General features: G+C 38.0%; 1 protein-coding gene across 1 annotated transcript in view; it reads right to left on the bottom strand.

Moving 5' to 3' along the window:
• Positions 1-6,362: 6,362 nt before the first annotated feature.
• The window catches only part of NEK10 (NIMA related kinase 10), a 111,098-nt gene continuing 95,794 nt past the window's right edge, over positions 6,363-21,666 (bottom strand). Inside the window, exons 33-35 of the mRNA XM_064444242.1 lie at positions 21,077-21,129; positions 20,938-20,993; positions 6,363-9,196 (exon numbers count right to left, since the gene is read on the bottom strand). Coding sequence (XP_064300312.1) covers positions 9,136-9,196; positions 20,938-20,993; positions 21,077-21,129 — 170 coding nt within the window. The 3' untranslated portion in view covers positions 6,363-9,135. The remainder of the gene's footprint in view (positions 9,197-20,937; positions 20,994-21,076; positions 21,130-21,666) is intronic.

Genomic DNA, 21,666 nt, shown 5'->3' with positions numbered 1-21,666 from the left:
CAATACTCCACGTGAGGCCTCACCAGTGCTGAGCAGAGGGGAAGGATCACCTCCCTTGACCTGCTTGCAGAACTCAGAATGCAGCCCAGGATGCCATTCACCTTCTTTGTGGCAAGGGCACACTGCTGGTTCCTATTCAACTTGGTGTCCACCAGGAGCCCCAGGTCCTTTTCTGCAAATCTGCATCCGCACACCCCCCATCCACCACTCCAGTTTTTGTCCTGTTTTGTTTTGTTTTGTTTTCTCAATTTGCCAGTGGAAGTACTAGGACATCTGTGCAATCAGCTGCATCAACTACAGCTAGGAATGATGGCAAAACGCAGCTTTATGTCACTACATTTCTGCTTCTGGATTTTATTTTTTAAATAAATGACTAACTGTGGTGTGAGTAACAGGACTGGGAAGTGAGTCAAACTCATAGAAACTAAATTTTATCCCTTCTTCAGGAACACATAGAAAAGCTTCTTTTTTCAAACAAGTAAATAGTTATAAGAATATCCTTAGATGCAAGACCTCCGTTTTGAGAGAAGAGAGATGATGTAGTTGCTAAAATACAAGTCAAAGAATCAAGAGACTTTGATCCTACAGCTTGCAGAGAAATAGGTCTGCCACAAATTCTCAAGAACTTGCTGTTCTCACCCACGGTATGAGATATTTTACTCAACAAGAATTTCCAGCATAGGTCTGGTGCATGGGTAAAAGAGCTAAGCTATTGCTAGCTTCTCTGTCTCTCTGTATAGCTTTTGCATCTTTAAGATGAGCATCTTAATCTCTACCTTGTTTGGGTGCTAAGCGATTTGGTTCATTAATGTTTATAAAGCACTTCAGAGCCTTAGATGGAAAGCTGTACGGGAATGCAAATTACTATTATTACAAAATATTTACAAAATGATTATATATTACAAAAATGCAGTTTTCTTGTCTCATCTAAATGGAACTCTCAAACGTAATAATGAAATTTCAAAACATTTACCATGATTCCTAGTCTACTTCCCTCCTCCTCCATCTACTTCATCCAGTGACACACAGTAATAATTTTCACCTCCCTCTAAAACTGGATGAAAAAGATTGCAAAAAACTTCCTCAAATATGAAAGAATAATATTAAAACACCCAACAAATCTTAAGGCTTTTTACAAACACATAAATGAGTCAAAGCTACAGGATGTTAGTCCCTACAATTAAGGATATTTAAGCCTTAATATTTTACTTGGTAATGAAGCAAACGTAGAATAATTACTGTCAAGCAATTAACACATTTTAGTGAAGAGGAAATATATCATTTGCTTTAGGAGAAATAAGCAGTATGTGCTACAGAGATGATTACAGAAATTCAATCCAAAATTCACTGTGTTTTCTTTTACAGATTATGGTGAAACATGTTTTAGGATACCCTTCAATATTTCCTGTAGGTTATTTGAATGCAATGCATTGGGCTTGTCTCTTTGAAGCAGTAAACAGTGAACATTTGCAGTGTGCAGTCTTAAGAAACAGGAATGAGACCAGATAGGGGAAACAAGCACACATTCAAAAAAGATGGGTAACCCCTCTGCATTAAACAAAAGATGCAGCTTGTTGCCAAGGATGTTTGGCTGTAGAACTAAGAATATCCTCTAGATCTTTCTTAGGTGTACAAAAGAACAGTGCAGCTACAGAGAAATACACAAAATCAAAGAACAAATTTTGGAAAATAGCCTGAGGAAATTCATCTCTCCCCTATGCATAAGTATGCTATCTTCTCCTCATAGGCTGACAAAGACAAGGCAGAAATACACAAAGCAATAGAAACAGAAGGTGATAAAAGGTTAGGTAAAGAATTGATTTAAAATCAGAGTTAAAGCTTGGATACCAAAATGGTTGGGCATAGCTTGGGTTTATATGATTAACTTTTTTCACTACTAACTCCTCTAAGAAAACTCCTTTTGATTGGAAGCTATACATGCTTTCCAGGCATCCTGCAAAAGGGCACAGTCAACTTCCAAAATGCCTTTAGACTGGCAGCTTCAACAAAGTCCTGAATACTCACCAGGATAATCTCAGTGTGCTGGGTATTTGCTCACTGCTCTAGCTCTATATTGCAGCCATATTACATGTTTTTCTACATGACATTGATAAGGAAAAGCTGCAAGAATTCCTCCCCTGCAGGAATTCCTTGATCCCCAGGTTCTAGAGCAATGTATCCTAATCTGTGTGTGACCTCAGTGCTGGATACACCAATGCTGAGGTCGCAGTGTTCAGAAAATGCATGCAGGAGGCTAATGAAGTCTCATCCTTGGAAAGACTAAGGTTGTCCTCCTTTTAATAAGTACTTCGTGAGTATGGGGATTCTCACGTCTCAACAAACAAAATTGGAGACGCAGCCTGATCAGATACTCAAAATGCTCCACAATGTATAGATGATTCAGCAGAACAGTGCTGAATTATCACTGATGTGCTTTGCATTTAGTGGACCTTTTCAATAGCTGTCCAACTGAGTCCAAGTAGACTCAGTTTCACCTAGTGACATCTGATAACAAAGTCAGTTTCCTATTGGAAAAAAGGGTTTGTACCCACCAATTTCCACCAGCATGTTTCTCAGCAGTCACTTCTTACTGAGAACAGGGCTATGACAAGTAAGCTTATTGTTGATTAATCTGGTCAGTAACACAGTAGTTTTCATCGGCCATTACTCCTTCATGTCAGGAGCAGCTATTTCCATCCATTCTATAATTATTTCTCAATTAAAAAAAAAAGAATCACTATTACTGCATCATCATTTAATAATGAATTCTCACGAGAAACTCCTCCTGAAAGACCATGGGCAGGTCACTCAAGGCAAAGCTCCAATCATCTGCCAGGCTTCCTTATTCAGAGATGGTATTCAAACTATACGTAAAAAAGCATGGGAAATATCTGTCTTGGAGAAGGGAAGATGACAAATAGGTCAATATTAATTTAAGCCTCACTGAAGATATCTTTAAAAATAGCTCTGCATCCACAGAGTGCTACACCTCCCTCATTTATTTAATGTTTACTCTGTGCAACATAAACCTAATTGCAGAAATTATCCATTCAGCACAACATAATTTAAGACTAACAGATTGCATTGTAGAGCTTTACAAAAGTCTCCAGGGTTTATCATGCCATTGCAGGATCCTACAGGTCTTCAGAAGAGGACCATTCATACCAACACTGCTGCTGCATGGCACACTGCTGTCTCCAGTTTATTTTCATTGGCTGCATTTGGACTGCAAATGAATCACAACCGATACTAGTTACAAACCCTTCAGGTATATATACTGTGTCATCAGCTGCGGGCCAGAGCATCGGACCCACTACATCAAACTGACATGTTCTGCCAGCTTTCATCTTGTATAATTCCATTGTATCATGACCTGTCTAAGAAAAGGTAAAGAATTAATCATCATAATCAAGCCAAAGAAATGTAAACCTTTGATTCCAGATAGTTAATTAAAATAAATTTTTAAAAGCCCTTGTAAATGAAGTCAATAAACATTGCTTCAATGACTGTATATTGTTTCAATTATTGTATTTATATATTTGTAGAACATATATATTACACTGTGGAAGAAATTCAGGAAGGTAGTCTATGGGACAACGCCATCCCTATGTTGCGTGAGGACCACGTAGAAAAGATGAGCAAATTATCTGACCTACCAGCCTCCAATAATATGTCCTCACAGTGAACATGATCTTTTCAGTAGCTAGAAGCAGTAATAGTCAAACTATTCCTCATGGAGCCCTGCTATCAAGGGTCCAAGATATCCACAGGCTGCTGAAACACTGCAGTCTATGGGCATGTTCTGCTCAGTCCACAAAGCCAGTGCTCTCTTCCCACCCATCAGCACTGCAGCCTAGGCTGCACCAGACGCACAGGCAGTTCAGTCCGAAGTATTCAGACCACATCCTTGGCAAAGAGACTAATTTTCTGTCTTGTATAGTGGATCTGCTGTTTTTATATTTTCCTTTTAATCCTGCTGTGGCTCTATTTGCTGCTCTAAAAGACATCTACCTGACCACTTGTTGAGTCACGTGGTCACACACTCAGCAAAAACAACTCACCGTTTTGGCAAGCTCTGAAACATTCTCTCTCCCAGATGAATATTGCTGATCACACATCAGCTAGACTGTACTGACCACACTTCAGCAACAAGGCCTTCTTTTCAGACACACGGGAATATGGCCACTGTGTTAATGACTCATACCTTTCAAGTGCATTAAGAGCAGCACACGGGCTACACGAGCAAGAGTTAGTGAATTTTGAAAAGTTCTGAAAGCTGTAATCATGTAGCTCTGCGATACAGCAGTACCATTGCTAACAAGCCATAACCTTTATACTGAATTTGCAAGGCTTCAGGCCTGAGGTTCATCAGCCTTTCTCCGTCTGAATACGACTTGACCTGCCTGCAGCTTTGTTTTACTTGCTTTAGCTGTGTCTGCAATTCATCTAACTGACCAGTCATGTACCTGTGTTCTACTTTTATCTCTGTATAGTACAACCATATTTTTATATAGACAGCAGTAAAAACCAGTTACTCTATGCAGAAATGGGTACTTATGACTCTAACAATATGGTGTGGTATGAAGAGATATAGGCCTGATCTGATAGCAGAGGCCTTGAGAAGTGGAGACACAAGATGCGGTATACAGGAGTACAGGTATGGGATGATAAGAGATGAGGCACAGGCTTGGCTTTGGCAACTATAAACAACTCAACCATGATCAGTAACAAAATGCAGGCCTGGACAAAACTGGGTTTAGGGATAGCTAAGAGAACAAAGAATTGGTACCTAGTACATGTAAAATGCACCATACATTATAAATCCAGTCAGACCATGGAGCTGCAGACCAATGAAGAAATGTCAAAGGTGTAAAAGTGTGTTAGCAAATGTATTAAAATGATCCCAAGTGGTGGATCTGAGAGTGCAGAAGAAGGAACCATCAATATGAACACCCTATTCCACCTGGCACAGGAGTCTAGATGCTGACAGCTCACGGTAACTCCCCCACCAGAACAAAACCACTGACCTTGGGACACAGAAGAGCAGTGAAAGGGTGAGCATAACCTCCCAAAATGGGGAGAAGCTAAGTGTTTGTAAAGCAATTTTAACTGCATTATTATTCTTTATTTTTCTGCATCAGATCTAGACTAATAACAATTCTTTGTTTAGGCTGCAAAGATTTCAACTATACTAATTTTAAAAATCATGGAATATATATTTTTTATGTACATAGACACACACATATACATATATAAAAATGTGTGCTTCCTCTTTGCCTGTAAGCAAGACTTTGACTGTAGCAAACTACTGATTCCATTGCTGAGGCTAACACCCAACACTATCTATACTTGCTTACATTGCTCCAACAGAGATGGAAGCAGGTGAAAGACAGTACTGAAGCTATGGTAAGTCTAAATTTTGAGGAAAGCTAAGTCCAGTTACAGCTTAAGTCAGGGAACATGTCCTGACTGGTGAAATTACAAACACAGTGGTGCTGGGAAAGAAAGAGATTAGGTCAAAATATGACAGTGGACAATTACTTCAATTATGGAAGCAGAATCTTAATAGATGTAAGTTTTTAGTGTGGTAGAAAATTTGAGGACTCAAATGTCAAATACTTTAAAATAACTAGTTTTCTCATTATGATTCTCACCATCTCCTATTGAGAACAGCTGAACAGAGAGGATTCATATGATTTACCTCCCTGCAAGCCAAGAAACAAATTACGAGACCTTTCTTTCCAATTGCTGTTGTGTATCTAGACAAATTGAACAATGAAACTTTCAGTTTAGAAGTTTTTGAATTCAAATGCATGTCAAATTCATACAGTCAAAACCAAACATTCTCAGGTGGTTTCTTCTTTTCATATCTCCTGAAGTGCAGTAATTCAGAATTGCCAGTTCTTCCTAAAAGCACAACAAAATTCATATATGCTAAAATTGTGTATATTATTTAGTTCGAGGAAGTCAATGCTAAAAGCTTTCTCGGTTTTAGCAAGGAATGTTGCTGGCCTTTCTTCTTTAATTAACATAATTCCATAAATTCATGAACTAGTTGCCAAATTTCTTGACATGAAATACCAAGAATCAGGCAGTAATTCTACAAGTTACAATGACTGTAAGAAATAGTCTTTAAAAACATTATTCTGTGACTTTTAACAAGAATTCCCTTATGGAATAAAACTAGTGATTTTTATCCAATGTCAACATTTGATTATTCAGGGATATGACAGGGGACTGGGAAATGATTCAAACAGAGCAAAACATGTAAATCAGGCTACAGAACACACACACAGAGCGCATTCTCCTGAGACAGTACTTGTAATCAGATCACTGTAGAAAGTAGGCACAAGTATGAATAATAGAAGGCAGAATAGTACATAATCTTACATACTTCACTGCAGCCAAGCAAACTTAAGGAAAGGCCTACATAAATCACAGTTTAGATTAACTCACAAATAATCAAAGGTTAGTTGTAGTTTAGTACAGTGTTTCAACATAGTTAGCATCAAACTTCGTGGAATCTTTTCAATTAGCTAAATAGTAAGTACAGCTATGCCTCTTTCTCTGGTTTTTGCACAGGTTACATTAAAGATTACAAGCATACAAGAAGAAATGACACACACCTCAGAGGATACCAGTTATGCACTGGATTAGAACTCCCAGAGATGTAGATCCCGTTCTCAAGTTTGCTGATGATTTGCTGAATGATATTGGGCAACTCATTTTCAGTTTCCCTAAATATGCTTTATCTATATTGCCTATAGAGCATTTAGCCATAAGAAATTATTCATGGCAGAACTGGTTCTTGCTACTTTTCATACAACGGGAAACACAATGGGCCCTGATCTCAGTGGAGAACGTCTATGTACTAATGCCATAAATTACTTAACAGCTTAGATAATGAATCTTCTGTGGCAGTTAATTGCCATACATGTAAAATGCATCAGATCTTTCCTACAACAGCCAGATGTCAGCTCAAGTTGCAGCCAGGGAGGAAAAAAAAAAAGCAAAGATCCTGGTGAATATCAGGAAAGAAACAGAGAAGACCACTGTTTCCCTGCTTTGATTTGCCTTGGTGGTTGCAGCTGTACATGCCACCAATCCACCTCTCATCTTGTTACTGGAGAGAAGTCTGCTCTCCTCTGCTGGCCAACAACTAGTATTCCACTTTTCACAGTCACAAAAATGAGCACAAAATTCGCTGTGAAGTTAACAGCACTAAAAATACATTAAGAGAAACACAGTAAAAGTAATTAACTACACTCTATTTCTCAACAAAAATAATGTCACCAAGTATGAATGAACACAACACTATCACAGAAATACAGCAAAATATAGATAATAATAATTCAAAACATGCTTGAAATAAGGTCCAAATTATTTCTAAGGCATTCGATGCATTCTGACAATTTAAAATAGGACATTTCTGCAAAAATACATTAAAATAGGTTACTTTAAGTGTAAATTGGTTTTACACTATTTTAATGGAAAATTATTATGAGAATTCATATGCAATTTGAGTAGGACCAACATATCAAGGTTTAATTTAAATGAAGTATTTTGGATAAAAGTGTAATCAGTTCAAATTGGCAGACATATATAGTATAGATTTACTTTATAATCCATCAGATTTAACCATACTGTGTTCCCTTTCTCCATTCTAGCAAAGCAAAACTAACAATAGGAATTGATTTTCAGTGGTTACTTTGCAGGAAATGCATCGCCTATGGTGATTCATGGTGGGCACTGTAATTACCTGCCGGTGGTACCTTAAGAAACATGCGTCTCGACCCTTAACAGACCTTTGCTATCACTACTGTACCACTGCATAGATGCAAAGATAGCGCCTGATGACTTTCTACATTATATATATGTGAAAAGATGATAGATTAAAAAAAAAAAAAACACTGCCCATTGGGCCCTTTTTCACTGCTTCACAAATCAGGATGTTAAAGTCACATATCATAGGTGAAATAATACACTTAAATTGTTAGGAAATGAATGCCAGTTAGCTATTTATAGTTACAAACCACTTGGGGAAAAAAAAACAACAAAACAAACAAACCTTTGCCAGCCTAAGAATAGTACACAACATACATCTCTATCAAATTACTTATGGGTAATCATTCGATGACCATAATGTTAATAATTTTCAAGAGAGTTAGTAGAGCTATATCACCAAGCGCATCCTGGTTGTTTTCAACAATGTAGATTGCCACAGTATCAACTGTGGAGAAAAGCCTTTGTACTTAATAAGTATTCCTTACTAAACTGTAGACAAAAAATAGCTTCTCTGCTACTGCAGGGAGACATTTTTATCTCCATTTACTACAGAGTGAATAAATTGAAATATTGAATATTGACATTCTGGAAGTGCTTTTAAGTACTACAGTTTTGATTAGCAGCAAAGCACATATTTAATTTACTTTGTTACACAGTAAATTAATATGCACATAAAATGTATATAAATGTACATGATATTTTCTACACACAGATCTACACAGTGTGTGCCTAAAGACAGACATATAATAGACATTTTGAAATAGCAGTAAAACCAGCTGTTTTAAAAATAACAATCTTTTCAGAAGCTATGCCAGTTGCAAATAATGACTATTAACATGTCATACTAGCATTAGAAGTTGTTACCATCCAAACATAAGTAGAGAAACTCTTTCTAAATATTAAAATCATACCAATGGTGCTTAATCTGTTTCTAATTCTGGTATAGTGAACCTACATATATTTTCTGTCTGGTCATATTACAAAGCTCTTTTTCTTCCCATAGAAGACACACATGGATATAAATAAGGTTACAGACTTTGAACTATGCATCAAATTGTTTTAAAAAATTATAAAAATAGAAGATATGTACTGTTGGGAATTGTATTTTCCTCCTGACGTATAAACCTGGAAGCATCTTTCCCCATGCTCCTGGTAAAGTGCTTAAGCTGTAAACAAAGCTGAAGTTAACAGTATCATCCTGAAATTTCACGTGATCTCTTGAAGCTGTCCTCATTGGAATTCCATCTAGGTGCTATTTAATGAGCAAATCTTGCCCTTTTGGTAATCAGACAGCCTCCGCTGAAGTACAGGCAGGTTGACTTTGTTAAGGAAATATTCTGAACCCTTCGTTCAGAATAAGTTCTTTTCTTCCGCTGGACAGTTCTTTGTTCCCCTTGGATAGTACAGATACCTGGGGGCGGGGGGGGGAGAGAAAATCAGTAGTTAGTACACATTGGAAGTGAGAATTTCCCACTATTCAAAATCACTAGGTATGTGATCAATCTTTGCGCTGTCAGCAGAAAGCTGATGTACAGGCGTGATGTTGAAGACAAGAAACCTCAGAGGTCTATCAGAAGAAATGTTTTAGTTCAGAGTTTACAACACAGTTTGCTGCAGACATCTCTGGGTGAAATTCTATCATTTATGCTATACACAGGGAATTATTTCATCTAATGATCCTCTGACTCAAAATTTATGGACTAGTCTGCACTGCACACAAATAGAATTAGAGCAGCATGGTGCAAAGGTTTCCCACAGCTAATCAATGAGGCCTGAATGCAACATAATGTATTTGTGGGCCAGCTTTAACTTATGTTGCTGATGTAACATCTCCAGAGACTTCAGCACTGTGGAGAACTAGCTGAAAGAAAGTCTTTACCATCACTTCTTTCTCCTTTTCTAATTCCTCTTTAGCCTGCTACATAGAAAATTAACACAGAAAGTGATGGAGCTGCTTCTGTTGGCTTCATATAGGTGAAAATTGCCTCATAATCAAGTTGTATTATGTTGTTATAATTACTCTGTGAAAATATGATGTAAAGACTTCTCATAATCAGTGCTGTGAGAGTAAAACAGGTGTTTCTTGTTCGTCTCAAAACTCCACCCCTCTCCATTCCAAGAGTAAAACCTCTTCCAAAATTTTCCATGACTGCTTGTATACAATGTGTATAATTCAGATATCCAAAGCCCTTCCAAACATTCCTGTATACATATGGTCCCTCAGAAAGCAGAATATTATGTTGATTACTGAAGTACAGAAAGATATGGAAGTATTCCAGTAATAAGGAAAGTAAAAATATGAAAAATAATTTAGTTTTGCACACACGCTTCAACCCATGTAGATAGAAAACCATAAGCTGAAAGGTTGTTATTAAAGTTGTAAAGCCAAGTATACATAAAAAAAAAAACACTGAAGGCTGACAGCAAACTTTTATTCAACCCTCTATGTAGACAACAATCTTTAATGGGGTACTGTACCTGTGCAAAAATAGAATCATAGAGTGGTTTGGGTTGGAAGAGACCTTTAAAGACCATCTAGTCCCACCCCCCTGCCATGGGCAGGGACATCTTTCACTAGATCAGGTTGCTCAAAACTCCAACTTGTCCTTGAACACTTCCAGTGACGGGTCATACACAGCTGCACTGGGAAACCTGTTCCAGTTTCTCACCACCCTCATTGTAAAAAAATTTACGCCCAATCCAAATCTACCCTCTTTAAAACCATCACCTCTTCTACTGTCACTACAGGCCCTGGTAAAAAGTCTCTCTCCATCTCTCTTACAAGCCCTCTTTAAGTATGGAAAGACTGCAATAAGGTCTCCCTGGAGCCTTCTCTTCTGAGAATCCCAACCCTCTCAGCCTTTCTTCATAACAGATGTTCCATCCCTCTGATTACTTTTTGTGGCCCTCCTCTGGACCCACTCTAACAGGCCCGTGTCTTTCTTGCAATTTCCGGGGCCACAAGGTGGATGCAGTACTCCATGTGAGGTCTCACAAGAGCAGAGTAGAAGGGGAGAATAACCTCCCTTGACATACTGGCCACACTTCTTTTTATGCAGCCCAGGGTACAGTTGGCTTTCTGGGTTGTAAGCGCTGGCTTGGACATTGGACGCTACCAGCTCATGTCCAGTTTTTATCCACCAGTATCACCATGTCCTTCTCCACAGGGCTGTTCTCAATCCATTCACCCCCCCATCTGTATTGATACTGGGGATTGCCCTAACCCAGGTGCAGGACCTTGCACTTGGTCTTGTTGAACTTCATGATGTTTACATGGGCCCAGTCCTCAAGCCTGTCAAGGTCCCTCTGGATGGCATCCCATCCCTCAAGCAAATCAACTGCACCACTCACCTTGGTGTCATCCGTAGACTGGCTGTGTCATTGATGAAGATATTAAATAGTGTTGGCCCCAGGACAGACCTGTGAGGGACACCACCCTCTACTGGTTTCCACTTGGACATTGAGCCACTGACTGTAAGTCTTTGGATGCGGCCACCCACCCGATTTCTTATCCATCTAACAGTCCTTCTATCAAACCCATGTTTCTTCAGTTTAGAGGTAAGAATGTTGTTAGGACTGTATCAAAGGCTTTACAGAAGTCCAGGTAGATGACATCCACAGTACTTCCTTTGTCCACTGATGCAGTCACTCAATCATAGAAGGCCACTAGATTAGTCAGGCATGATTTGCCCTTGGTAAAGCCATGTTGGCTGTAGTCACACAACTAAAATATTTACATTGATTCACATTAAGAGTACTTTCTATGTCTTCCTTGAATCAGAACCTTTGCAATATAGTTAAGAATATTTCATGTAAAGCTTAGTACGTTATTTCCTGATTTTTACATTGTAAACTAACCTCTCTCCAAGAATTTCATTATATGATATCACCAACTCAGTTCATTGAAACCATTAACTACACTGCACAGACTCTGCTCTTTAATAAATAGCTTGTAGCAGATAGGGGTAGCTACTCTTCTGTGAGCACCAGGTGATAAAGATATATGCACTTTTCTCATGATATAAAAAAGAACAGTGTGCACTCAAATGATCCAGCTGTCAGAGGGTCCCCTTCTGTCTGAGCTTTTGAGCTTGATTCCTGTTCTGTGTGCGTACCTTTCTACTATCTGCCCTTACTGCAAACCATTCTTTTCACCTGATCAGTCCCAGCTACAGGTGGTTCTTCCTTCTCCCCATACCAGTCTCCCTTCCAGGATTCCTACATTGTGTGTCCTGCAGTTATTGGCTCTGTATTAGATGTATGTATCTCCTGCTCACTTCCTAGTCTCTATCTCATCAGTTGCTACTTACCATTTCTTTGGCCAGGCATTACTTTTAAGATGATCAGACTCACTTTCTGTTCTGATGTCTAGACTTGATCTGACAATATTTCAGTGTTCTATTAAGGCTACTGTTAAGCAAATACATACTGTGATTTTTCAAAATTATAACTTGGTTACATTGGCATGAATTTCTAAGAGAAGGGTAAAAGTCATATCTGTGGCAAAAGAGGTGCTTCCTTGGCCAAATTTGAAATCCGTGCTCTAAAACACAAGTTAATAAAGAAAACATCACTAGAATTTTTTTAATATGGGCAAGCAATGTAGGGCAAAGCTTCATATTTTCAGTGTCTTCATCCAGTGCTGTAAAGGCTAAAATCTTTCAGCTCCTTCCGTGGCACAGATTTCTAGAACTACAGGACTCCAGGGAAACATGGAAAACTCTGGAGATCAAGGAGATCAAGGTTTTTTACAGATACAAAATCCCAGTAAAACAAACAGCTATTCCTTCTTTTTACATGATTTTCAGATGATTGGTCTTAAGTAAAAGGTTTCAAATTAACTTTCAAAACTGGGGCTGACACTTCGATGAGACTAATAGTTACCTTTAGGGAGTACCAGAAACATGAAGGTCTGACTTTCCCTTATCGGTAAACGGAAGGTCTGGTAGCAAAAAGGCAGTCTTCGAGGACAAGGGACACAACTACAGTATTTAGAGGAATGCTGTGCCTGTTAGCACTACACTGACATCCTACAATAGCTTTTGTTGTATCTTACACTGCTATATCAAACAGCTACCTATGTAACAACGCAATTCCTCTCGTAGCCACAGTCATGAAGGATATCTTGAGACAGTTAAAATGAATTTATCTTTGTATGGCCTTGATTTCTGAACACTGGGGCCAATCTTGTCTTCCATTTCTTCAAAAAGTTTCAGATTGTCTTTCACTTAGCCTAATAATTCCCAAAACTCCTTTCAGCAGCATCTTGCTGTGACATGGAAAGGTATTACACTCTTCTCAGCTAAACTGCCTTAGCTGGAGCAAACCATTAACACCTCAAACAGAAAAACAAAAGGAAAATTCCTCTTTACTTCAGCTAAAAGTGTTTAGTTCAGAGCAGCTGTATAAGATACACGGCTGCTACTGTAAGAATTATTCCAGTCTACAATGAGCTTTCTGAACCACCTTAAGCAGGAAGGTGCCTTCTTATTTGATTTTATTTGACAGACTTTATCTATGCTCTATACAAGAACTCTGCCAAGCAGACATCTCAGACACACAGAAGTAAGTATCAAAGTAAATCTTTTCCTCAAACTGGTAGAAAGACCTGCTTCAAACTCATCTTATCTCAGCCAAACAAGTCTGTGACGACAGATGCTTCTACTCAAAGATGGGAAGCTCATATAAGAACGTCTGAGAGCTCAGGGCATGTGATCTCTGCAAGGGATCAGAGCCATCTGCCTAGTGTTGAAAACAGTCATTCCCACAGTCCAAATGCTGACAGACAGCTTTATAAACATGCACTTTTTCTACAGACAGTGTGGACTTCAGGCATTTCCACTGTCAAGAGACTACTTAATTTTGTGTATTCACCATTGAACTGTATCAATGACTCTGTATCTACCAGTCAGCCAAAATTCAGGCCAGATGCTCCTTCATTTTTTCCAACAAGAGGCGGAATGCACCTTTCCACATATCTCATTGCTAAAGAGAAACTTCAGCTGAGTGAAGGGAGAGGTTCTGGGTCAATGACAGACCTACCACATGATCAGATTATTTTGGTACTTGTACCAGATGGATCCCTGGATCACTTCTCTGTTCTGCACACCGCAACCTCATGAATTACAGCCAGATTCTACATCTAAGCCTTTTATACCTAGCGGCCCCAATACTAGCCAAATCTAGCTGATTAACTGCTAGAGCAATAAACAGTTTCTGCTACAGTTCCTGTCATTCTGGTTCACAGGAGAAAAAGCCTAAAATAAAAAACTTACTGACTTACAACCAAAGTGGGAAAACTGTTTTGTTATGGTATTGTAATATCAGAAAAATGCAAATCCTTTTTCTGTGTCATTAGATTACTGGCCAACCCTGAAGCAACTAGAACATTCCTGCAATTCTCTAAAAATCCAGTTAGCAGGAAGTTTTTCACACCTAGCCATCTGATTTTGACATGCACAGCTGCTAATACCCTAGTATCTAAGGCATACATTTTCCCTAATTTTTAAGTCATTATTTCTCTAGAGCTCTACTGTGCCATTAAGAGGAAATCTTGGCACATGTATCTTCTGAGTACAACCAATATTGATGCAGCTGTAACAACTTAGTAGAAATTACCTCTCTAGCAAGTATGAAAAGGTGCAGTGTGGCTATTACCATGTGCAGTGGTGAACTCTATCCATCAAATGTTTTATAATCCATCTCTTGGCCACACATTTCATTGTCATCGGAACACTCTATATTCACCCGTGTAACAAGGATTAGTGTCACTGCCTTACCCTAGGAGTTGGATGAAATTGAAGCTAGGATTAATTGCTACCCCATGTTTTCATGTTGCTTCTCCTTTTTCTAATTTCTGTAGAATCTGTGACTTGGGAAAGGTAGGCCAATGTTGCCTCTTAGTGGATAGCTAACTGAAAAGATGTAGTGAATGCTGGCCTGCTGGAATAGGGCAGCATACTTAACAGTGCCACACAGCTGATAACTATCAGAACTGCAGGTGGCTACTTCAAAGACTCTTGCAGCCATGAATGTTTAGAAGGAAAAAAAAAAATGTACTGCTGAGCTTTGGCTCAGCACCTTACCTCCTTGGGGAGAAATACAAATTAACAGATTGCTGGTATGACTGTAATTAACATTGCTGGCCAAAACAGTCGTCTTTGGTATGTATGAGACATAAGAAGTAAGAATCAACATGGACAACCGTTTGGAAGAAGAAAACAGTTAGAAAATGCCAGGCAACATTAGCAGGAAGTGGTGCCAGAATGGAATAAAAAGTAGCAGTCTGTCTTAAATCACCTAGATGTCACAAAGTCAGAAAAGCCACTTCAGATTCCTGGAGCACTGGAGCTGTGTACTTCCATCTACTGTCTAGTTTGGTATGTTCTAGAACATGAAAAAACATTAACTAAGCTAAAACAAAATTTGAATCCATTAGTCATGTAGCTCAGTTAAAGAGGTGCATTAATGTTGAAGAATAAATAGATAACATGGTAAGAATTTGCAGCTAGAAAAAGCTCCATTAATGCATTTCTATTTTCGAACGATGTACCCATGTACCGTAGACCCAATACAAATGAGGGCTGCCTCAAACAGGCAAAATTCAGAATTTTCTGTCATTCCTGAGCTATATTATCCTTCTGTGAATAATACCTTGAGCTATTCTTTGAGTAGTTAAAAATGTATAACTATCATTAGAGCCAGACATGACAGTTCTTCTCTTCATGAAACAGATCTTCTTAACTACACAAATGGTTGCTTCTCTAATTCTAAAACTTCAAAAACAATGGAAAAGACTGAATCGAACAAAGTTAGGAAAATTATAAGTGACAACATATCAATATATGTACTTGATTATTAAGACTGTTTCCTTCTATTCTTACTTGCGCTGCAACCGTTTTTTTCCCCTATAAAACTAATGTTGAAACAACATTTCTCTCAAAAAGACCTCTGGTCATATAAGCTTGTACTGGTTTTGCCTGGGACAGAGTTAAATGTCTTCATAGCAGTTTGTATGGGGCTATGTTTCGGATCTGTGCTGAAAACAGTTTTGATAACACACCAGTGTTTTAGTTACTGCTGAACAATGCTTACACAGCATCAAGGCCTTTTTTTGCTTCCTACACTGCCCTGCCAGTGAGCAGTGAGTAGGCTGGGGGTGCACAAGAAGTTGGGAAGAGGCACAGCTGGGACAGCTGACCCCAACTGACCAAAGAGATACTCCGTACTATACGATGTTGTGCTCAGCAATAAAAGCTGGGAGAAGAAGGAAGGGGTGGGATGTTCAGCATTATGGCATTTGTCTTCCCAAGTAAATGCTAGGTGTGATGAAGCCCTGCTTTCCTGGCAATGGCTAAGCATCTGCCTGCTGATGGGAATTAGCAAATTAATTCCTTACTCCGCTTTGCTTGTACATGCAGCTTTTGCTTTACCTATCAAACTGTTTCTCAAGCCATGAGCTCCCTCACTTTTACCAGTGAGTGAGGGGCTGTGTGGTGATGAGCTGACTGCCGAGGTTAAACAATGACAGAGCTACGGCACTCAGCTGAACATGATTCCTGTCTCTGACCATTGCTATTTTTGCTTATTTATAGCAAAAAAAATTTTCATATAACTGAGTTTCTGCTTGGATTAAGTCTTTTAATGCAATTTATTAAAAATAGATTTCTGCATCAATTTGGGTATTACCTGTCTATTTCAATATAAAAAAGCATAATGAAAGTTTGAAACCAGCATTCATTGTCCTATTCATAAATAGGCTCACAAACAACAAGGAAACTTGCCTCTTGTGCAGTATAATATTAAATCAGAAGGAGAAAAAGAAAGAGTGGCACAATGGATGTGAATAGACTAATTTTGAAACATTACGGGGGGGTTTAATGCATGTTTACCAAATTTCTGTATAAATAAGTAATACAATTGGAGTGCTGAGTAATTTCAGGAGATTAGTGATAAATGGGCACAAGCTGATTATTCAAGATAAAGCTGAGAGTCATTATCCTCAGCTGGTCATTAATCCCCATGAAATGACTGGTACTGAGATAGTAATTACTATTGTAATGAAAATGGGGGGGTGGGAGGGGGAAAGCATGACATTTTTCTTATGAAACTGTCTCAGTTTCTAAAGATTCATGTTTCTTTCATCACCCAATCAAGTTGCCTGAATAATATTTAACTCTTTATACAGTTTATTCGTCCTACTACAATTTTCACGTCATCGCCTCACTTAAGGTTTGGTTTCCCATCATATATTCCTGGACTTTGGGGGGCACAGTAAGGGGCAAAAGTGATGGGAAAGACAGACAATGCACACAAAGCCCCAAAAAAACAGAAAAGTAAAAAAAAAATATTCCAATTCTTTTCTCTATAAAGTCTCTTCCATGATGAGGCAGGAGATTGCGTTATTATGCTATATGTTATCTAGCTGTTTATTCTGTGTTTAATAATGCTTTTAGCAACAGCACACATGTCCCATGTCATTGCATAGCAGTGGAAATCTTCATTCCAAAATGAAATTCACCTTGTAGCCTCACAACATATGGAACTGATACTGTCAAGTTAACTTGGTCAGAAATAATGAAGAAATTTGGCCTAAAATGATGAAATATATTTAAAAATTTCCAACTTCACAAATCAAGTTTGTGGTATTCTGATATGCCTTCTGAGGACTTTTGAGCCTCTGGAGTTCTTTCTTTCCCATTTCTATCAGAAGACTTATTATGGGCAGAAGGAAGGCAATTTGGTTCCTGCTAGAAACACTGTCATTCTGTTTCCATTGTGAAAGCCCCACACATGCTGCATCATTACAACTTCCGATCTTAGAAACTGAAAAACGCTATCTAAACTAAAAGCTTTTAAAATAAGCTAAGAAAGTTTAAAAATAGCTCTATTTTCCTATATGCTGCTAAAGCAAACAAGATACAAATATTCATTACTCTTCATACTTTTTTCTAAAGCTTTTCTATGAACACTTTACTAAGAAGGCAAGCTACAGAATGTATTGAGTTTCTGCCAGAAAATTTGCAGTTGCTTCTGAAATGTTTCACTGTGCATAAAAGAGAGGAAGTAGACTAAGGCTCAAAAGAGTTTGAGGCAAGAATGGCTGCTAGGATGTTGCTCTGAGGGCTGCAAACTGAATTCTGCATGGTAGAATAAAAGCAGATAACGGTGGACACTGATAAGTGAGTTGCAGTGCAGCTTGGGAGAGTGATTTGTCCTTCTAGCTTGCTTCTTGCTTAAACTGTTTGGAGAGTTTGAGGTGAAGCCTAATGATGCATGTCTGCTAGCTAAATGAATCATTCAATACTGAACAGTTATCACAACTGGACTGTTTGGCTATTTGGAAAGAGTGCGAGAAGAAAAAACATTAAAAAAACAGAAAAAAGCTTAAGTTCTGAAAGCTGTGAATGACATTGAGCAGAGCATAGTTTAGAAAACATGGCATGTCCTCTGGAAATAGAAATAGATGTTTTTGAAAGGCCAAAGCATGGTCCGTCAATTTTCTAGAAGAGAAGGAAAAATAGTAAGTTACTTGGGAGTAGAACCTTGTCTGGAAAAGAAGTGATATAATAGTGACAGGGGAATCAAATGTAGTTATGCATCACAGCACATAAGAAGATTCAAAATCATAGTGAAAAATCAAGAGCGCATATTGTTGCCAGTGACAGATCAACAGATGGATTGCAGTATGGCTATTTTGTATCTGCCAGCTAAAGACAGGACATGCTACAGTGACACACATGCAGTGGAGTGGGTCAAAGTCTACAACAATACCTATTACATGTACACGTTAATAATTCTAAGCAAGAAGAAGAAAAAAAATCAAATCCAGCACATGCTTCTAAACTTCTAAGGAGATTCATACCTATAAAGAGATTTCACTCCATTCCTTTCACCCACTCCAAAATCAATTTTGTCTTTGCTACAAGTCCCATGAACAAAGCACAGATCAGCAGTGACTGTGGATAACATATTATCAGCACTGGTGAAGAAGTTGCACGACTCAGAGGAACACATGTGACTTCCAATTTTCTTGTGTTTCTGGGAAAATCAAATACATAGCACATCCACCAACGTGAAGAAGGATGATGAACATACACTGGCCTTCTCCAGACCTCTTGTATGTGTGGAAATTTACTGCTTGCCCTTTATCCCATTTCCCTCTGCAAGATAAACATAGCATAGAGAAGAATACCTTATACTACACTGTCATCCCATGTGGATATGAAGAATATTGTTTTATGTCTCCTCTGAAATAAAATTTCCAAAAATGTGGAAAAATAACTCAAGGTTCTTCAGAACAACCACCCTCTAGGGAATTCTAGCACAGCAGAAAAATTAGTCCTGAATAAATCAGGAAAAACACCATGTTAATTATTTTACTGCTGTTAGTCTCATGTGCATTTCTGTGGCATTCATGTGATGCATGTTGAAAGTACTAGCATATTTGCCTGCAATCTTTAAGCATCCTTTACATTTCAGCAATTAAATTTAAAGCAATAGGACACAAGGAAATAAAATGAAGCTGTGCCAGGGGAAGCTCAGATTGGACATTAAGAAAAAGTTCTTCACTGAGAAGGTGGTCGGTCACTGGAACAGGCTCCCCAGGGAAGTGGTCATGGCACCAAGTCTGTCAGAGTTCAAGGAGCATCTGGATAATGTTCTTAGTCATATGGTTTAGCTTTAGGTAGTCCTGCGAGGAACAGGGAGATGGACTCGATGATCCTTATGGGTCCCTTCAACTTGAAATATTCTATGGTTCTATGATTTCCATTAATAAATATCTTATTTTTATAGCAGTTTGTGTAAAATACTCAAGTCCATATTCAGCACACACCTGCTTCATTATGGTTAATTGCAGTAAGATGCTTTTTGCCAGTCTTTTTGGGAGATAAATGCCTATACAACTACAAAGCATTTATACATTTATAAGACTTGCTAGATCTTGTTAAAAATGAGAGCCTTATGACAGCCTTTCCCCCCACCCCCCATAAGTTGTGCAATATTTTTTCTAAAGCTCCAAATCTTGGGAGCTCGTGATTAGGACAAAAATTTAAAATACCTGAAAACACTTATAAACAAATTTGTTAGATCTCACGGCTGCAAAAGTCTTCTGTAAACATGATTCAAGTGAAAAAAACCTGAAGGTTTAAAGAGTGAATTATTATTTTATTTTGAGAGTGCTGAATCATGATTTTTCAATATTTACAGCTGGCAGCTGCAAGACACTCGTAAGCTGGAATTCCAATTTAATGAGTAGCCTATAAAAATATTCAGACTAACATTTGAAACTTTTCAAGCTGAAGTCAATCCATACAGAAAAGTTTGCAGAGATAATAGATAATGGAAAAATGTCACTGAAGCACCACGAACTATGAATTCTTAAAATCTCTTAATATCCGTTTTGGGTGGGGAGGGGGTATATATTTATGTGTTTTAGAAAACCTAACTGCAGTCTCCCTGGGTTTAAAATGTTGATTACTTTAAGGACAAGGAACAGACTTACTTGATGGAAGTAGTGAACTTTTTTTGCACTAAAGAATATCTGAGATGATAAATAACAGGCTAGCAGGTAAAAAGAATGAGAAATGCTAAGGTTATGTTGTGGACTATAAGGACATTTTTCATGTATTTTCTTTCTCATGTTCCTCAAGGGTTTCCTGCAGGAAAGATACACCATCTCTAGGACAAATAATTTGCCTAGTTTCAAAGACCATTACATTCTTTTTCATCCCCTGCACTTCTGTGCTTGCAGCCACTTATTCTCTTGTGCTGTACTCAAATATTTTACTAAATATGTCAGCCTTATCCTCTCAACCCTGCAATGGTAGAGAATCATAGTAAAATATACTTCTATTTAAATGAAACTTTTATTCAGCTGTGATTTTATATGGGAAAAATGTGAGGAAATTGCTGCCAAACTTGTGCCATTCTATCATCTGAGTGAAGAAAACGGATGTGGCCAAAAAAACCTGCTTAGATTAGCTAATACATCCCATATATATTTCTTCCAGTCCATGCATCCATGTACTATAATAAACCACGTATTGCACTAAGTTTAAAGTGAAATTGCAATCGCACAAACAGTCAGATGATACATTTGGGTTTAGCACATCATAATTAACTTTCTCTTTTTAAATTGAACAGACTCACCTATTAGAAGAGAAATTGTAATAACCACTTTCCTCTAGAACCTCTTCAATTAGAGTCTAAAGATAAAATAAATTAATTTCAGTAAATTATCTTTATGAAAAATAATAAGTTAATGCATATAGCCATATTTATAGCTTACCTGCAACTGTTCATATGTCATTCCTTCTGCAATGTCAGAAGTGCCAATGATACCTTCAAGTAAAAGGCAAGTAATGTTATACTACTGAATTTGGGGTTTATGCTCCCTCATCAGTTTCTTAGCAACTCCAGTACAAATGTAATGACAAGAGAGATGCTAGTTATCAACAGCTAATTCCACTGTCCACAATGACCCCCTGCAAAGGTGGGAGGCATCTTATGGCATGATGTGAATGTTTGAGGCATGCAACGTTATTGCATCATGAAAGAGTTCTAACTGATGGGAAATATTTTAAATACGTAGTGTAACAGAACACAGTAATGCAACTTTCTTATTCTTCCCACTTACAATTTGTAGTGGAAAGGGCATGCAGCCAGCAACAATTTGTGAGGACAAAATTATTCTTTTCAGGTTGAGAGATTAAAAAATTAAAGATATTGAGCATCTGATCAAACTACATTGTTGTCTCCAGGAAAAAGTAAAGCTCATATTTAAAGTGATTGTTAGGGACTCATTTCCTACTCAAGTATTACCCTTGACACCTAATATTATTTTCACTTTTTGCAATAAACTGTGGAACTGATATGCAA

The sequence above is a fragment of the Phalacrocorax carbo genome, chromosome 2, assembly GCF_963921805.1.
Source record: "Phalacrocorax carbo chromosome 2, bPhaCar2.1, whole genome shotgun sequence".
NCBI classification, from domain to species: Eukaryota; Metazoa; Chordata; class Aves; order Suliformes; family Phalacrocoracidae; genus Phalacrocorax; species Phalacrocorax carbo.
This window is presented reverse-complemented; position numbering and strand designations above follow the sequence as displayed.